At 38.5% G+C, this 18,173-nt stretch overlaps 1 protein-coding gene across 2 annotated transcripts in view; it reads right to left on the reverse strand.

The window, feature by feature from the left end:
• Window positions 1–18,173, reverse strand: part of LOC137171587 (PH and SEC7 domain-containing protein 1-like) — a 77,654-nt gene that overhangs the window by 35,716 nt on the left and 23,765 nt on the right. For both annotated transcript variants that reach the window (XM_067575599.1, XM_067575600.1), the window contains 5 exons: window positions 15,826–16,020; window positions 13,871–13,951; window positions 12,535–12,647; window positions 11,653–11,711; window positions 9,148–9,237 (listed from right to left, as the gene is read on the reverse strand). In XM_067575599.1, the coding sequence (XP_067431700.1) occupies window positions 9,148–9,237; window positions 11,653–11,711; window positions 12,535–12,647; window positions 13,871–13,951; window positions 15,826–16,020 (538 nt within the window). The remainder of the gene's footprint in view (window positions 1–9,147; window positions 9,238–11,652; window positions 11,712–12,534; window positions 12,648–13,870; window positions 13,952–15,825; window positions 16,021–18,173) is intronic.

Below are 18,173 nucleotides of genomic sequence, written 5' to 3' on the forward strand. Positions count from 1 at the left end.
CACTTCACACGTCTGCAGCTCAATTTTATAGAGATGTTACAAGGAAAACCCCTTTTTTCTGACATGTATTTACAATTTAGAAGTAAAACATTCTTAATATCTTGATAGGACAAATATAATTCAGAGTTTAGTTAAAATATAGGCTCGCATTTTTCAAGTGTGTCTTAAAACAACAGTCAGGTGTCGGTATTAACAGTGAAAGAGGTTTTCCTCGCTGAAATCATTCCTCCTGTTCATACTGGGTATTTAAAGATCCTTCAAATGTGCTTTCAATGTAAGTGATGGAGGCCAAAATCCACAGTGTGTCCACACAGTCATTTAAAAGTAGATGTGAAGCTTATATGAGGCTTCAGCAGTCTGAGTTAGTCATATCAAGTGGATATCTGACACATTTACAGTCTTTTTAGCATCAAATTCTCTCTTTGTGTTTCCTCGGACAGTGTTTCCCTGTTGAGCTGCAGTGGAAGTATAGTAACAAAAAGAGGGACAAAACATTCAAGCAGCTTTTCATCTTTAGCCTTCAATTTTGCCGTTTAATATGACAAACGTCACCGGCAACAGATCACATAATGGGCTAAAATTGAATTTGGCTGTAGTCGGGTTTGTGTGTCTTTACAGGGCCAAAGACTGTTTGTAACAATCAGTGTTTTTTTTAGTTCCTACAACTCCAACAGAGTGATGCATTTTCTCTCTCTAGCTGATAGCGTCACGTCCATTTCAGGAGTCATATTCTCCCAGTTAAATTTTCATTCATACTGTATCAATAGTTTCCGTTTCTCAACTTGATATTTTTGAACCAGGACATTCAGTGTTTGGATCAAGTAGTGTGTTAAATAAGGTTTAATAAATTTAGTGGCTGTAGCTCTGTTATGTCAGATTTAATCAACATATAGGTAAATTTAAGTATCTGATCGGATTCAGTATCGACATTTACCTGTTATTTAAGGGGCTCAAAAAATTTCCTTAATCTAAATCACTTTATTTGGAGTAAAACTGAAAGTGAGAACATCTGAAATGCCAATAAATCCCTTATTGAACAGGAAAAGTGTGTGTACAACAGGTACAGTACAGTAGAATAAAGTTGAAAACCCAAACCTCAACCATTAACTTGTTGAGTACAATGTTGGAAATGCTGGAAAATAAGACCCTGCTTGAAATAAACCATAATTATCCTGGTCAGTTATTTCAGAGACAGGAGTATCTACTTTGATATTACAAATATGTGATATGAACATGTTGCTGATGTTGACTGGTTTCTGTACTCAGAGTCTACGCAGCCTGTCAGCCTGTCACGTCTCTGTTGAGTGATAGTCTCGCGTGGGGTAACTGGGGGAGGAAATATCCTCTGGAGTACATTAGGATAGTTTATGGCCTCGTTATGAATCCTAGAACAGGAAAACACTGATTGAGACAAACAAGCATCAGTACTCGAATGGACAGGCGCATGTAAAACCTCCATCAAGTTACCGGTGGGATGTAGTGACATGTACAACCATCCAGTCAGTTTAATCATGTTGTCATCTTCATGTTCCAATGTTAACATTTGGTTTTTTTTGTATTGAGGAACATTTCATTAATCTTTTATGTTATATTTATTCCAATTATAAAACTCTATGATACTACAGCTGTAAAGGCTGCAAGAAAGTTATATGATGAACATACAGCGTGGAAAATAAAGAATTAACGCTCTTCTGCTTAACTTCAGGCTACAAAGTCAGTTGCTTAAAACTTCTCAACGGCCAAATGGATTCCCCAACCCTTTCTATAGTGCTTCAACAATGCAACTGGAGCATTTTAGCCTCCTTTAGCTCATTGTTTTGGTTTTCTGGACAGCAACTTTACTCTTTACATTCACTGCCACTGTTCTCATTCTTTTTTTTTGTCCGCAGCAGGCAGCTGTTTTTAGCAAAAAGCTCTAAAAACTCCCAGTACACAAGTTAGAGTTACAAATTAGCAACTAGCAAGTGAACATAACTGTGTGTTAAGCAGCTGCTATGTTCTGTATGCATGAAGAGCTGCAAGTTTCCCTCAGAGGTTAGTGGAAACTGAAAATACAGTGGAAAGGAGAGCTGGACGTGTAAATATGTGACTGTTTGCTACGAAGTTCATCCTATAAACTTAAAATTGATAATATGTCAGTGTTAGTGACACAACGTGGTTATTAATACTGACATATTGCAGGTTAAACTGCAAAATTTAAGGCTGACATGAACTAATTTCAAAGGAATTAGTGTATAATTACACTTTAGCGAATTGCAGACAATTGCAAACGTTTTGACTGTGCTGAAGGAACAAAAAGGTAAACTATGCAGGAGGAAAAAATGGAGGAAGCCCCATTAAGTAGTGACCATACATTCCTAGAGCTGCAACGATTAGTTTAATCAGTTTGTCAATTGTGGAAAATTAATGGGGAACTATTATGGTAATAGTTGTACCACAGTAATTATAGTATATAAAAGGGGAGCAGTAACTATTTGCCAAACATTTGCTGGTTGCAGATTCTCAGATTTGAAGCTTTTAGGTGTTATACATGACAGTAAACTGAATATCTTTGGGTTTTGGATTGTAGAATGGACGTTTGAGGACCTCACGTTGCGCTCTAAGAAATTATAACAGGTATTTTTCACTATTTTCTAACATTTTACAGACAAAATGATAATCATCAGATTAATCGATAATGAAAATAATTGTTATTTGCAGCTCCACATGTCACCAAGCTTCAAATGAAAATGAACTGTGCCACTTTCTGTTGAGACAGGCCCAAATGTACTGTACCATGTAACAGTCATCACCTGGTTTCAAATCTGTTAAATCACCTTTTTCACACATAATCTCCTTATTTAGCTCCTCAATTTCCCGTCATTATGAAAGTAAAAAAAAAAGCAATAAAAAATCTTGAAAGAAAAAGACTTTCCGGCTATGACTGTGGTGTGCTGGGAAGTGTTTAAAAGAGGGTTGTGAAGCCAAAGCTTAACACACTCAGTGCAGGAGATTGCTCCATTTTGCTCGTCTATTGTGGTGTTAATGGAAAACATATCACCGGGTTTAATCAAAAGAGGCTGCACTGGTGAGAAAGAGAGGGAATAATTGAGAGAGAAGAAGAATCAGTGACAATTGAAGAAGTTATTGAGGAAAATAAATTAAACAAAAAAAAAAAAAGAAACAAGACAGAAAGAAAGGAAAAGAAAGAAAGAAAGGAGCTTCTTGATGAGGAAAGAGGGAGAACGGTCTACCTGAGGAAGGGAGGTGGTAAGAGGTGTCATGGGGATGCAAAGCCCCTCTCGTTATTTTCCAGTCCACCAGGCAGCTGATTTCTGTTTTAGCTACAGGGCTCAGTGGTTCAGCAGGACTCCAGTGTTTCCTGTCCGTCAGAGTAAAGCTTCAACATATGGCCCACTGTGACATAATCACATTGTCCTGTGCTTTATGATGAATGTAGCCTGCGTTAATGCGGAGCTTTGATTTGATTAAGATTTTAATAAATGTTTACAAAATGTTTATGTAGAATGTGAACAACTGCATAAAATGCATCATTTAGTCTCTACAACTCTACTCTGTATAGTTATTTCATAAAAACGTTGATAGAAATAAGAACAGTATGTTAAAAAGCACAATAATTCATTCATAACTAAAATTGCGTGTAAATCATTTTATGTGGGGTCAACGTTTTCCCAATAGTGACAAGTAAATTTGCAGTGAGAAATTTGACACCTCTTGTGATAGTTGTTCACATGATAAATTATAACTAATAAAAACACAAACATACACAACCTGCTGTGCCAACCTTGTGCAATCTGATAGTGAATCAATATTTGATCACAGTTCCCAAAATACATTATGATTCTTCAAAAGGTGATCTGTCTTTTTTTTTTCCAACCCTGTTTCTTAAAAATTACATTCACATGCAAATACTTTGCATTAGCAAATACTATACATTTAGTAGGAGTAGGTTAACATTTTTTTTTTTTAATTAATTTATTTTTTAAAATTAATGACATGTTCCTGTAAAGTATTGGGCCAGGCTATATATCGAATTAATTTGATTGATTCATTTTTTTGTGTTTGATGTGTAAAATGTCTAAATTGTGAAAATTTGTTATTACAATATGCACAAAAAGGTTATTTTAGTCAAAAAGTAATGTAGATGACGTGTTAGATTAGCCGTTTTGAGTCTGTGACATGATTAGTTACATTTCATGTTCACTTTCTGCAGTTTACAGGACTGTAGTGACTCCAGGCGGCTAGCTGTCCCTGGCTATCTCATGTACGAGAGGAACAGACTGAAAATGACTGCGCACTGGTCTGTGCTCTCAGTTTGTGTTAGCTGACGAGGTATCATCTCTGGTTAGGAGAGTTGAAGCGCTGACAGTTGACTGAGTAGTGTGCACATTCTTCTTAGTCTGCCTCAACCTGCTGGGTAGCTAAAGCTAGCTAGCAGTTTGCAGATATTAGACTGTTTTCTTAAGAAAGACAAACAGCAGGAGATCATTTAGTGAGCAGACCTTTCTGCACATAACCCCTAACCCTAACCCTAACCCGTAACCATAACCCTAATCCTAACCCTAACCCTAACCCTAATCCTAATCCTAACCCTAACCATAACCCCTAACACTAACCCTAACCCTAATCATAACCCTAACCCTAACCATAACTCCTAACCCTAACCCTAACCATAACCCCTAACACTAACCCTTACCCTAACCCTAACCCTAACCCTAACCCTAACTCTTAACCCTAACCCTAATCCTAACCCTAACCCTAATCCTAACCCCTGAGGCATCTGGTACTGACAGTCAATACCTTTGTGGGATAACCTGTATTTGACGTGTAATGATGACAACCTTGCAGGTGGTGCAGGTCTTTTATTATTCTTGTCTTAAGAAATATGTTTCAAACCTGCATTTTGAAGGCAAAAAATAAATAAATAAACAAAATCGTGAATGAACCTCAAGCTTAAAGGCACACTGTGCAGGATTTATTGTTTTAAGAAAACAATGTATAGACTCTACAAAAATAATCCCTCTCAATCATCACTTATGACCCTCTAGAAGTGTGTGACAGTGTATTTATCTGCAGAGATTCTGCCCTCTGCCTGTATTTTCTTATTTTCTTATTATTTTGCTGTGTTCGGGATGTTTCTCAGTGTCAATCTTTGGGCAGTGGGTGTGTAGCCCCCAGCCAATAACAGCAGGGTGTGAGGTTGGGACTGGTAGCGTAGCAACCAGGTTACATCTCTGTCTCCGTTTCTCTCCTCTGCTCCGCTCCGCTCTACTCTCTGTCTCTGTGTCACGGATACATAGAGAGCTGCAGGTCTGTGTGTCTGCTCGAGCGAGGGCGGGGCTGAGTTAAACACACGCAGAGCAGAGAGGCCACAACAGACAGGATGAAGCTCTGCATTCACACAAAATCTGGCAATGCGGCACCTTCCTGCAGGGTTGTGCGGAGGTGTGTGGAGGTGTGGGTGTGTTTATTTGTGCTTTAGAACATAACCGCCGTGATCTGAACCACAGCTTTGTTGTTGCCAGCGCCTCTCGCTCCTTTCATTCACTCTCTAGCTTGCTTGACCACAGCTGCTCTCTCTCTCTCTCTCTCTCTGCTCTCAGCTCGATCTGGTCGAGCCGGGGAGGAGGGGCTATCTTTGAATGCTGTTTGTTTACAAACATCAACCGACAAATCCTGCATAGTACACCTTTAAAAAAAACGAGATTTGATTTTCTGGCCAGATCACACAGCCCCTACTCTAAATATCAATGTGTCTATCTATCAAGATGTCAATTAAAAAAATGATTTTAACACCTTGAGTAAAGACATATGATACCTTTCTGGCTAATGTAAGAGGTACAAGGGTGAAATATACAAAGACATTATTATTTGTTGTACACTAACAATGAAAATAAACCACTTTCAACATTGAGATAAGGGAAGGAGAGAAGGATGGTGGAGAAATGAAGGAAAGATGCAAAAGAAGCAAAATGTCTGATGTGATGTTGTGTCAAAATGGTAACAGAGGAAATGAGCGCTGAGTCTGGATGCATGAGTGTGTTGAATGAGCACAGGGGGGGAAAATGAGAGATTTCTGTGGCTCATTCCTAATGTATTTACAACATATACAAACACAGATACCAGACATGAAAGGGGAAATGGGAACGCAAGAAAATGAGTGGAGGAAATGAGGAATATGGGGATGGCTGGGGGGGAGGAATGATAAGTCATTTCGTTGGAAATGATGGAGCGATAACAGAGAAAAAGAGAGGAGAGGGAAAAAACAGTAAAGGAAAGGTAAGCGTACTGGAGAAAGGTTCAAACTTGGCCTTGTTATAACCTAAATGAGGATTAATGCTTCACCAAATGAACAGATTGTGGCACAAAAAGTAGCTTTAAAAATACAGGAACTAAACTACTAAATGCCAGGTGTGACTGTTATGAAGATAATTGAACCAACTAGCTTGATGATATGTGAAAAACTATCAAACTCTTAAGATTGAAGGGTGTGAAAGGTAATATGGAATATGACATATCTGACCTGACACTTGATTGAAATACTGTTTAATAATGACGTTCACTGTTGTATTATAAGTGCAACACGCATTGGCCGCATCACTTGGCGTTGCATGAAGGTACTTTGGCCAATGTGATGAAATTTTGTGATTTTCTACGAGCTGACCTGCCTTACAGGGAACATTACATGCTTTTTGTGATTTTCTGCTGTTCATATACTGTTATGATGTTGGATGTTAAACACGGTCAACATTCCAAAACTTGAGGTGAATGTATGTAAAAATGTCACCCTCAAGTCAAAAGCCAGGGCTTCAACCTGCTGTGAACACTTTGTTTGCAAAGTTACCTCTACTTCCCCATCAAACTGACGTCAGGTTGTTCCCTCATTCTCAACAGCCTCCGTCCTGTAGTCTCTGTTGCTAAGATTGTTCCATGTGTTGTTCATGTTGTCCACTCACATATTTTAGATCAGATTCATGCTCGACATGTACGGATGTATTTGAGAAGCTTATATTTCGAGTAAAGAACGAGAAAAAGAAGCAAAAACCTACTACTATTGTTTGTTTATGTAGCCTACTGAAGCTGACCAATCAGAACAGAGTGGGCTCATCGGGAGGCGGGGCCTTAAAGAGACAGGAGCTAAAACTGCCTGTTTCAGACAGAGGCTGAACCGAGGGGCTGTATAAAGGGCCAGTATAAGATAAATAAGGAGTTTTTTAAGCTGTAAATCATGTAAATATATTCCAGTTGAGCCCAAGAATATAAATAGAGATGTGGAAATGTTCATGATACGTCCTCTTTAAGAGTTATAGTGTGCTGCCGAATGTCAACAATAACAGTTGATTTTAAAGAGCACAACAATACAATATACCTAAAATGACAAAAAACCTTCTCCCAGTAACTAAATGACCAAACAAGGTTGTTTAGGTTGAATAATCCGACACATCACTCTCAATCTAAAGTACATGAATACTATTACGGTAATTCCCTAACACATACATTTCTGTGTGAATTAATATATAAACAAAACAAAGCCATACTTACACTGCAGTAAAATTAAATATCTCTTGGCTACCTGAAACTGTTACTTGTTAAAGATGATTTTTGCTGGAGTAACTTCCTCTTTACATATCTGACTGCTTTCACTGTAACTGAACAGCGCTACAGATGTTTTCAAAGGATAGTTTGACATTTTTAGTACAAAATTCCCTCGTTAGTGTTTCCTTGCTGAGCTGCACTGGAGGGAGAGTAGATTTATACTAAAAAAGACAGCGACATGATTTGACTTACTCAGACTAATGAAGCCTCATATTATTGTAGCTTTAGCTGAACTTAAGAATGTGATTTTGTAGGAAGGGATCTCTCCACAGGAAGAATAATTACAGCGACAAATAACTCTTTAAATGTTTCAGCAGATAACTTTATCTTGTAAGATTTTAAGATAGACTTTCTGTGAAAACTTAGTGATGCAACACAAACCAGAGGAGAGGTAAGCAAAGGAGAGGACAGAGAGCTTTGGGAAGGAGAAGAGTTGACAGTTTAGGGGGGGGGGGGGGAAGAAGAAGAGAGAGCAGAACTGGGTGGAGGTGAAAGAGTGTAGATAAAGGTAGCAACGAGACACAGTCTAGAGACAGAGATTAAACTGCACCAGAGCTAAACAGAGGCAAGATAAGGAGCAAGTGAGAGCGGGCAGGCAGAACATTTACAGAGTCAGAGAATAAGGTAATGAAAGAGAAAGAGAGAAAAGAGAGTGTTTGTCTGCAGGGTAAGAACGAGGAGAGAGAAAGGGAATAAAAGAGCGCGAGCTTGTGCAAAGTGGAAGGCATGATTAAAAAGATGACGTTTCTGGATCTATACAAGCATTAATAAAACAGCTAATGCACGACTGTGGGACTGTGTTTCTCTTTCTCTCTGTCTTGCTTAGCTTGCGGTCACATGGCCTCAGCGTGGATACTATCTGCCCTTAATAACAGCTTTTCATTTCAGAATTCATTCCCGTCATTTCAGCAGAAGGACGTGGCCTCTCTCTCTCTCTCCTTCATGCATTATAAATACCCCATTACAACTTGTTGACTTGCACTCTGGGGCCCTGTGGCATGTTGACGGACCACTCAGCAGACAAAACTAATCAACGACATCATCATTAGGCGCACCAATGGACAGGCAACCCACATTGATTGGGTTATTTTGCCACATCATGTGGCCCCAGGCCTCTGTCTGAACCCCGTCTGATGGTTCACAATCTATCGCAACCAAACTCAACTGGGTTAAACTAGCCTAATCTAATGCTGTTGAAGTCATTCACAGATACCCTGAGGGTTTCTATGTCTCATTCTTCTTGTCTCCAGATCACAAAACAATTATTTTCCCAGCCCGCGCTATAGCTGGACTGTACCAGGAAGTGGCAAGCCCATGCAGGCCTCTGATTGGAGGCCTCTGGAGATGAGGTGAATGCCAGCTGGCAGTGAGCGCGGGCCAGACAGCCAAGCTCAGTCACACAGATCTGAGGGACAATACAGTGCTGGCACACACAGTCTGCTCTCCCTCATTTGGGATGTGTGTCTGTGCATGACAGCATGTGCATGTATGTGTGTGTGTGTGTGTGTGTGTGAGCACGCGTATGCTATTTTAGACTTGAGAGTAGCTTACTTTAAGCAGATCTTTGGCAAAATCTTGGCCATCGTTCAGTCCTTCCAGGTTGCTGATGAACTGTGGGCACGACATCCTCTTGCCAATGTTCTGAAAACAGAGAAATAGAAATTTACCTGCATTTCATACACACTCTTAATTTAACACTGCCTGATGTGGTCTATTTTAATTAACTCAGTCAATTAATTTTTATTTACTTTTCTATTAAAGGACAGGTTCACAAAAAAAGTCTGTCTTAAAACAGTCAGGAGCCCAAATTAACATTGAAACATGTTTTTCTTGCTGGTTCATACTGACCATTAGAAGGTCCCTTCATAATGCACTTACAATATAAGTGATGGGGGCAAAATCCACAGTCCTCCTTCTGTGCATAAATGTATTTAAAAGTTTCAAGCTTCAGCGTCCAAACGAGTCAAATCAAGTAGATATCTTTCAACGTTACAGTCTTTTTAGTGTCAAAGTCCCTCTTTTTGTTACTATACTTCCACCGCAGCTCAACAGGGAAACACAAAGAGGAAATTTGAGGCTAAAAAGACTGTAAATGTGTCAGATATCCACTTGATATGACTAACTCAGACTGCTGAAGCCTCATATAAGCTTCACATCAACTTCTAAATGCATTTTTGCACACAATGACTGTGCGGACACACGGTGGATTTTGGCCTCCATTTAGCCAGTATGAACAGGAGGAAAACCTCTGTGACTGTTCATATGGACACCTGACTGTTGTTTTAAGACAAGCTTGAAAAAATGTGAAGCTGTCCTTTAATTTAAAAGTGTGCACCTTTCTCTATTATAAGTTCTTATATCCTGTCTAAGAAGAGCTGATAGAGAAGATCAGAAAGTCTGCAATCAACTGATCTGAACTAAAAAAAGTATTAACCTCTATCACGGTGTTTTTATTTAAAGATACTCCAGATTGACACATATTATGATCACAGCACTGGAAAGATTTAAAGACAAGTGATTTGAAGGTCAGATTTTAAAAAAAAGGATGATGATGACGATGATTAACATAAAATAATTTGTCAGAACAGCTGGTATGATGATGATAAGTAATTATTAGTCAGCAGGGGCTTGGCACCAAACTTCAGTGCTTTTCTGGTACAAACTGAAGTGTATCTGCGAGTCAGATACCAAAAGTTGGCTTTAAATGTCTGTATATAGTTCCCGATTTAAATCAAAATCACCAATTTTAGACTAATTTTAGGCAAAGTTCTTGTTCAACTGCTTGTGTTTAGATAACACTTAACATTTGAGGAGGTTTTTTTGTTTGTAGAAAAACATAAATAATTGTCAAAGTGAAGTACATAATAAAGTACTGGTTTGACAGCAGGACTGACATTCAGATATCATATTGACACTAGATTCAACAATCGTCTTGATACTCAGTCTAATTAGTCGATTAGTCAACTATAATTACAACTGCAGCATTTTAACATTATTTATAACTAGGGCTGCATCCAATGATTATTTTCATTATCAATTAATCTGTCGATTATTTTTTTAATCAATCTTTTGGTTTTTAATTGTCAGAAAATACTGAAAAATGTTAATCACAGTTTCCTAAAGTCCAGCGTGATGTTTTCAAATTGCTTGTTTTTTCTGACCAACAGTCTAAAAACCCCAAAATATTCAGTTTACAACCATTTATAACAAAGAAAAGCAGCAAATCTTCACAATAAAGAAGCTGAAAACAATAAGTGTTTAGTGTTTCAGCTAGAAAAAATGACTAAAACAATTCATTGATTATCAAAATACTTGCAGATTAACTTTCTGATTTGCTGCTTTTCTCTGTATTTTAAATGACTGTAAAACTTCACAATGTTGGTCGAGCAAAACAAGCCAATCGAAGGCGTCACCTCGGGCTCGGGGATGTTATGACGGACATTTTTCACAATTTTCTGTCACATCAGAAATGATTGATGGATGAATCAAAAAATAATCTGCCTTAATCCTGTTAAAAAGTCTCAGCATGTATCAATCAGTTCCTTCTCTCATCACGACGATCATAATGAGGAAGGTAGTGATGATCACAGTCACAACGAAGATCAAACTAACAGTATATCTGTTAACATTTAATGAAACTTTCCTGATCTGATCCCTTATCCAGTCACCTCTACAGCCACTTTAATTAATCATTCATCTGCAGAGCTGCACTATCTCAGAGAGCAGCCGCCAGTGGCCCAGATTTGCAAAGTGAGACTCTGACTATAAAACTAGCAGATTAATGATGGTGAAAGAAGCTCAGCAGGCAGACCTGCAGATCCAGATCAGCTGGTGATCAGGCTGAGTCTTATAGTCCCAAAATCTTCAGAATTAATCAAAAGAAGCTTTGAGGAGAAAGCAGCTTTTAAAACTTTTCTTTTCTTTGTTTATCTTTTGTCTGTCTGCAACACCTGCAGTACAGTGGAAGATTTTACACACTAATGTACACAATCCACGCACACACACACGCACACACGTTTTCTCACCTACACAGACACACAATCACACACTACTTACTTGACCATGCAAATCTGTATTCAGCAGCATTACAGCACAGGTCAGAGTGTGAACTGCATCTAAAGGATGAAAACATTTGAGTTAAACATCATCTCTTAGACACAAAATTAGCTTTGGTTTGCTGTCAACTCACAGATACTTTTATTTAACATATGTCAACGAATGTTACTCTCCACCACTATGATGACATTCTTCATTTGAACTAAATTAACATATTAAAAACATGACTGGATATATAGCTAGTTGGAGTAGAGAGTATTAAAAGTTAACCATACTGGTTAGCATACTCATTAGTCATTAGCTCTGACTAGCATTGCTGTGCCATAACTTTCCACAGAACAGATTAAAGGACCAGTGTGTAAGATTTAGTGGCATCTAGCCATAGCATATTGCATATTGCAACCAACTGAATACCCCTCCCTCTCCCCTTCCAAGCATGTAGGAGAAGCTAAAGTGGCTGCAAAACTTGTGAAAAACACAAAAGACCCTCTCTAGAGTCAGTGTTTGGTTTGTCCATTCTGGGCTACTGTAGAAACATGGTGGTGCAACATGGCAGTCTCTGTGGAAGAGGACCTGCTTCTTATGTAGATATATGGTTAGATATATAAAGGGCTCATTCTGAGGTAACAAAAACACAACAATTCTTATTTTCATGTGATTATACACTAATTAAAACATATTAATGAATATTATTTTCCATTTCTGCCGAGTCTGTTCTGCTAGATGCCACTAAATTCTACACACTGCACCTTTAAACAAAATGATTTAAAAAAGACGAATAATAAAATAAATAAAAATAAAAGTTCATGGGTGCATTAAATATTTAGGAATATTGTCCACTTTCTGTTTCTGGCAGTGAGAACACTCCCCTGCAGTACTTACCCTCGGATGGCATGACTTTGGGGTTGCAGTCGAAGTAACGCCTAGAAAAGTGTGACAGCACCCGCTCTCTCTCCTGAGTCTCCCCCATGAGGGCAAACTGCCTGAGGAAAGACCTGCAGCCACAGACACAAGGACGGTTATTTAATCCGAACATGACCTGCTTCAAAAGCAATAACATTCTTTTCTTTATGGTACCATGTCCATACATATGAACATTTAAAAATTGTGAAGGTTTATTCACATTTATAGCTGTGTGTCACCATCAGCTTACATACATCAAGAATTTAAAACATATGCAGGATTACTTGTACTGTATATGACCGCTTTTATCCTATTAAATGTTTAAAAATATGTATTTATATTATGCCATTTCAAACAGAAGCTGTGACAAATTACAACTACTGATGTCTATTTTTATATATTTACATGTAATTAATTGCCAGAGGTAGAAAGTAACAATGTTTTTCAGAAACTTGTATTTCACTTATTTTATGCGAGTTAAACTACTCGTAGCCTGATATTGTACTTAAATTTTATATTTTATATCACATTCATCTGACAGCTTTGCAAGATTAGAGTATTTTATATCCTAAACATATATAAGATTAAATTTTAGTACATTTTGTCTGATAATACTTCTGTACTTTTACTTACTGTAAGTAAACCTTTAGTACTTGTCATGGTACTTTTATTGGACTGAAGGATCTGAGTACTTCTTCAATTACTGCTTACTAATAATTAACTAACTCTGGGGGAAAAGAAGATTTAAAATCACAAGGTAGTGCTTGTTCTTTAGCAAGTTACCACAGTTATACCCCAGTTTAACACTGTTAAACACTGAATACACTGAGTGCATAGGATTACTTACAGTATACTGTAAACAGTACAAACCATCACCCTAACTGCAAGGCCTAAGCTGCCCTCTAGAGAGCAGTGTTTAACAGTGGAGAGCATTCATTACATTTACACTAACAAATATGGTATTAAGCTTTTCATCTAACTGATACCTAATCAAAGCCACCATCACACAGAGGGAAGGACTGAGACAGGATGTTTTGACCACAGTCACAATTACAAACATGTGGACTTTCATTTTTTAATCATAAGACAGTTTTTTTGGGGAAAATACAAGAACATGCAGACAACGGGTGGTTATTTGCCTGACATTCATTTAGCATTTAGCAATTATCTAGCATCATTTTATGTGATCAACATCATCGCAGGGAATAGTTTATTGTCTGGCAGAGCAAATATATTGATAAACTATTAATATTTGTACAATTATTTGTACTGACAAATGTCCAGTGTTTTGTTGATTGTATACTATTGTTCTCACCGTAATGCTTGATCAAGAGCGAGGCCTGTGAAGTTGAAGAAACTCAGATATTCTTCTGCCACCATACGGCTGAAGTCGTTACTGTAAACAGTCACACAAATATTATATTATTATAATATAGTAATGATGATAATATAAGGAGGAATATAGTAATACAAAAAAGAACATAGGAATAAGAGTCAGACACTCAAATGCTAGCTTTCTCAGCTCAGTGAATGGTCTCACTTTGGGCTGTCAGTCAGTGTGCACTGGCATAGTCAGCTTGAGATGTAGACCGGAGGCCACAAAGAAAAAAAAAGAAAAAAGCAAGAAAAAAGAGGAGATTCCCAGGGTGCATCTGTCAGAAAGTGAGGAAACCCTTTAATCCCAAATTCTTTCTCATGCACGAGCAAGCAGCTGACGGACTGATGGGCTGATGGAGCAGCACAGCACTGGAAGAATGCAGATCAACTAAAACACAGCACTACTTTACGTAGGCAGAATTTAAAGTGACTTTAATAATAAATACAGTAAATGCGCAGGAAACTGAATGTGTCATGGCTCTAATAGATTAGCATTCATTAAATAAACATATGATGCAGTAGAAAAGGCTCTTTTTTCAATAACATGCAAATTACAGTACAGTGTTAGTGTACTTATAATGCTGGTTAAGAGGAGTACTGCAGTATGTATTTTGTCTTTAAGATTAGTAGCAGTACTATTAGAATTAATATTGATACTGTAATATTTTGTGAAAGATGTTGAAATAGTAAGGGCACTTGTATTAGTAGTAGAGATAATTGTTATTCATGAATAAACAATGATAAATTGACACCCAGGTAGAAATAATTATAACATTTCTTAAGATATTTGAAGTGTGCTTGCTACTTGGTGTGTGCCAACAGTCTAGCTTGTGTGTAAACATTAGCTTACCACTTAGCATTTTCCAACTGGTAACTAATATGTTGCTAGCTTTTGAGACATTGCTAATAGTTGGGTGTGTAGCAGATGGATGCTAAATAGTTTCTGAGGTGTTACAAGTGTTTCTTATGTGGTAGGTAGTTGGTTGCTAAGGCTGGGGTAGTGGATGCTATGGCTTTCAGGGCTATTGCTAGGGCTTCAGTAGGTGATTGCTGGGCTGTTCAAAGTGGTAGCTAGTTGGTTGCTAAGTCATTGCTAGGGTGATAGTAGTGGTTGCTATGGCTTTCAGGGCTATTGCTAGGGCTTCCGTAGGTGGTTGCTGGGTTGTTCAAAGTAGTAGCTAGTTGGTTGCTAAGGCATTACTAAGGTGATAGCAGTGGTTGCTATGGCTTTCAGGGCTACTGCTAGGGCTTCAGTAGGTGGTTGCTGGGCTGTTCAAAACGGTAGCTAGTTGGTTGCTAAGGCATTGCTAAGGTGATAGTAGTGGTTTCTATGGCTTTCAGGACTATTGCTAGGGCTTCAGTAGGTGATTGCTGGGTTGTTCAAAGTAGTAGCTAGTTGGTTGCTAAGGCATTGCTAAGGTGATAGTAGTGGTTGCTATGGCTTTCAGGGCTATTGCTATGGCTTCGGTAGGTGGTTGCTGGGTTGTTCAAAGTAGTAGCTAGTTTGTGGCTAAGGTGTTACTAGGTGGTAAATATGGTTTTCATGGTGGTTGCTAGGGTGGTTGCAGTGATTGCTAGTGCATTTCCAAGTGACTGATAACCAATTGTTTAATCTTTTTGGGCCGTTGCTAAGACTTTCATAGGTGGTTGCTAGGGGTTTATGGACAGTTGTCTAGGCATCATAATGTAGTTGCTAGGTGGCTGCTATGGTGTTCAAAAGCATTGATTTGGATATACATTGGCCTGGATGGCTGAGAATCTTCACAGACTATGGTGTTACCTGGGAGTTAAAAGGTGGTTGCTATGGTGTTTGGGATGGTAGCTATGATAGAAAGCACACATAACAACACCTACATAATAACCACACGACACAATAACCCTCTAGTAGCTCACTTCTTGCTGAGGTGACGCGCCACATCAGACTTCCTAAAGCCATCCAAGTTGAAGAGACGTTTGGCCAAACGTTTGGCGGCCGCCACGTCGGCACGGTGACTGCCATTGGTGAGGGTGTCGCTGCTGCTCAGACCCAGCCTGTCACTGAGGTCCTGGTCCAGTTCCGAATCTGTCGCCAGGCGGGCCTTCTCCCTGCTGGAAGGGTGGGTAAGGAGGGAGGGGTGTCAGAGGTTGAAGAGAGGGGCAGGATTAGTGAGCGACTCAGAGGAATAGAGAAGCAGATGGACAGAAAATGATATGGAAAGGAAGGGAAAGATGGGAAATGAAGCACATTATGGTGCAGAGATCCAGGAGAGAAAAAGTGGGACGCGGAGAGGAAGAGGAGTTCAATTGACAGAGGTTGGTAAATAATTGAAAAGAACAGAGAGAAGAGGATAAAAGGGGGAACAAAGAAGGATGATGATATAATAATAAAACTAATAACTCAAGTATATCAATAATTTAATAACACTAATATCTGATTTATGCACCACTGAGTTTCCTGCTGAACACAATGTTTTAAGACAAGAATAGTAAAATACACAATGGCGAGGTGAAAAAAAGAAAAGCTGATGATGAAGAGAAAATAGCTTAAAAGAGAGATAAATATCTGTTCAAGGATGAATGGTGAGTGGACGGAGAAGGCTGATGAAAGAGGATTCAAAGACGTATGAATGGAGAGATGGAAGGCGGTCGGAGATTATAATGAAGAGCAGAAATGAATGAGTGCGAATATGCAGTAGTAAACAGCGCCTGTATTTAACAGAACTCATGCCAATCATTTTATATTCTAACACATTTGGCATGATTATATACTTTAATAACTAGATTCAAAATCTCCCCTTTTGCAGGCTTCCTTGCAGGCTTCCTCGCTCTCTCGTTATCACTTCCTAATTAAGCCCCTTCAAAGCATTAACCAGTTCAGAAGTGCAAAACTTATTACATCTGAATTATTCTGTGATAATAATTTAAGCATGTTATGTCACACTGAGCCAGAAGTGAGCTACTTTTCTGGTTTCTGCTGGAATATGAATGACAGAAACAAGGTCTCCGAGTTCATTCACTTAGGATTCGACGTGATGCTCAAAAGTTGTCGCTGCCGTCCAGAGCTGTGTGACCGTTCTGGTCTTGCCAACTGGCCAACGAAAACAATGACAGCCCGACAGCTGAGAGTTGTATTCCAAGAAGCAAGAACACTTCCTGAACGAGCAATTGGGTTTCTCAGCATGAGGAACAAACCAAGTAAACCCACAGCACAGGACTTTGCTTCTCACACTTACACATCTATATTCAGCATACGTGTCAGGTGAAATCACACCAGAGCAAACAGTAATTAATAATACAAGCTGACTGGTAAAGAAAGCGACAAGGGTTCAAGGGTCAACTTTGCTTTCACAGAGTACACAGAAGAAAAATGAAGACGAGAGCAGAGCAAACATAAAATTTAAGTGTAAGTCTTTGCAGTTTTAAAACAGGGTATTCAGATCCTTTACTCAGGTAAAAGTGCCAATAAAGGTATATAAAATTACTTAATTACATGTCAAAGTCCTGCATGAAAATTCCTACTAAAAATACATAAGTATTATGAGCTTGATGTAGTTAAAGTATTGCAGTAAAAGTACATAAGTATTATGAGCTTGATGTAGTTAAAGTATTGCAGTAAAAGTAGTGGTTTGGTGCCTCTGACTGATATATTATTATATATGACATCATTAGATTATTAATACTGAAGCATCAGTGTTAGAGCAGCATGTTACTGTTGTAGCTGCTGGAGGTGGAGCTAGTTTCAACTACTTTATATACAGTTAGCTAGTTTAGTCCAGTGGTTCGCAACCTAGGGGTTGGGCCCCTCCAAAGGGTCAGCAGATGAATCTGAGGGGTCGTGAGATGATTAATGTGAGAGGAAAGAAGAAAAAACAAAGTTCTGATACACAAATCTGTTTTCAGTTTTTGGACTTTGCATTTTTGCTTTGCATATTGGATAATTTTACCTCTTTCGGCATTGAATGGTTATTTAAATGAAACCATGTGAGAGGTTCAGAGTGGATTCACTATTTGGTGGAGCTATTAACTGTTAACTCATTGACATCTGAAATGTAACAAGGCATACCAGCTAGACTGCATGCATTTTTGTAAGAGGTCACAAGCCAGAACAGTTGTGAACCACTGGTTAATCTTTAACAGTGTGTTGTATTTTAAAAAGCTTGTTATATTATCCGTTGTGTCAAATCTTCACCTGAAAAGTATCAAGCTTTCAAATAAATGTAGTGGAGTAGAAGTAAAAAGTTGCAAAAAATAGAAATACTCAA

The sequence above is a fragment of the Thunnus thynnus genome, chromosome 20 (genome assembly GCF_963924715.1).
Source record: "Thunnus thynnus chromosome 20, fThuThy2.1, whole genome shotgun sequence".
Lineage (NCBI taxonomy): Eukaryota > Metazoa > Chordata > Actinopteri > Scombriformes > Scombridae > Thunnus > Thunnus thynnus.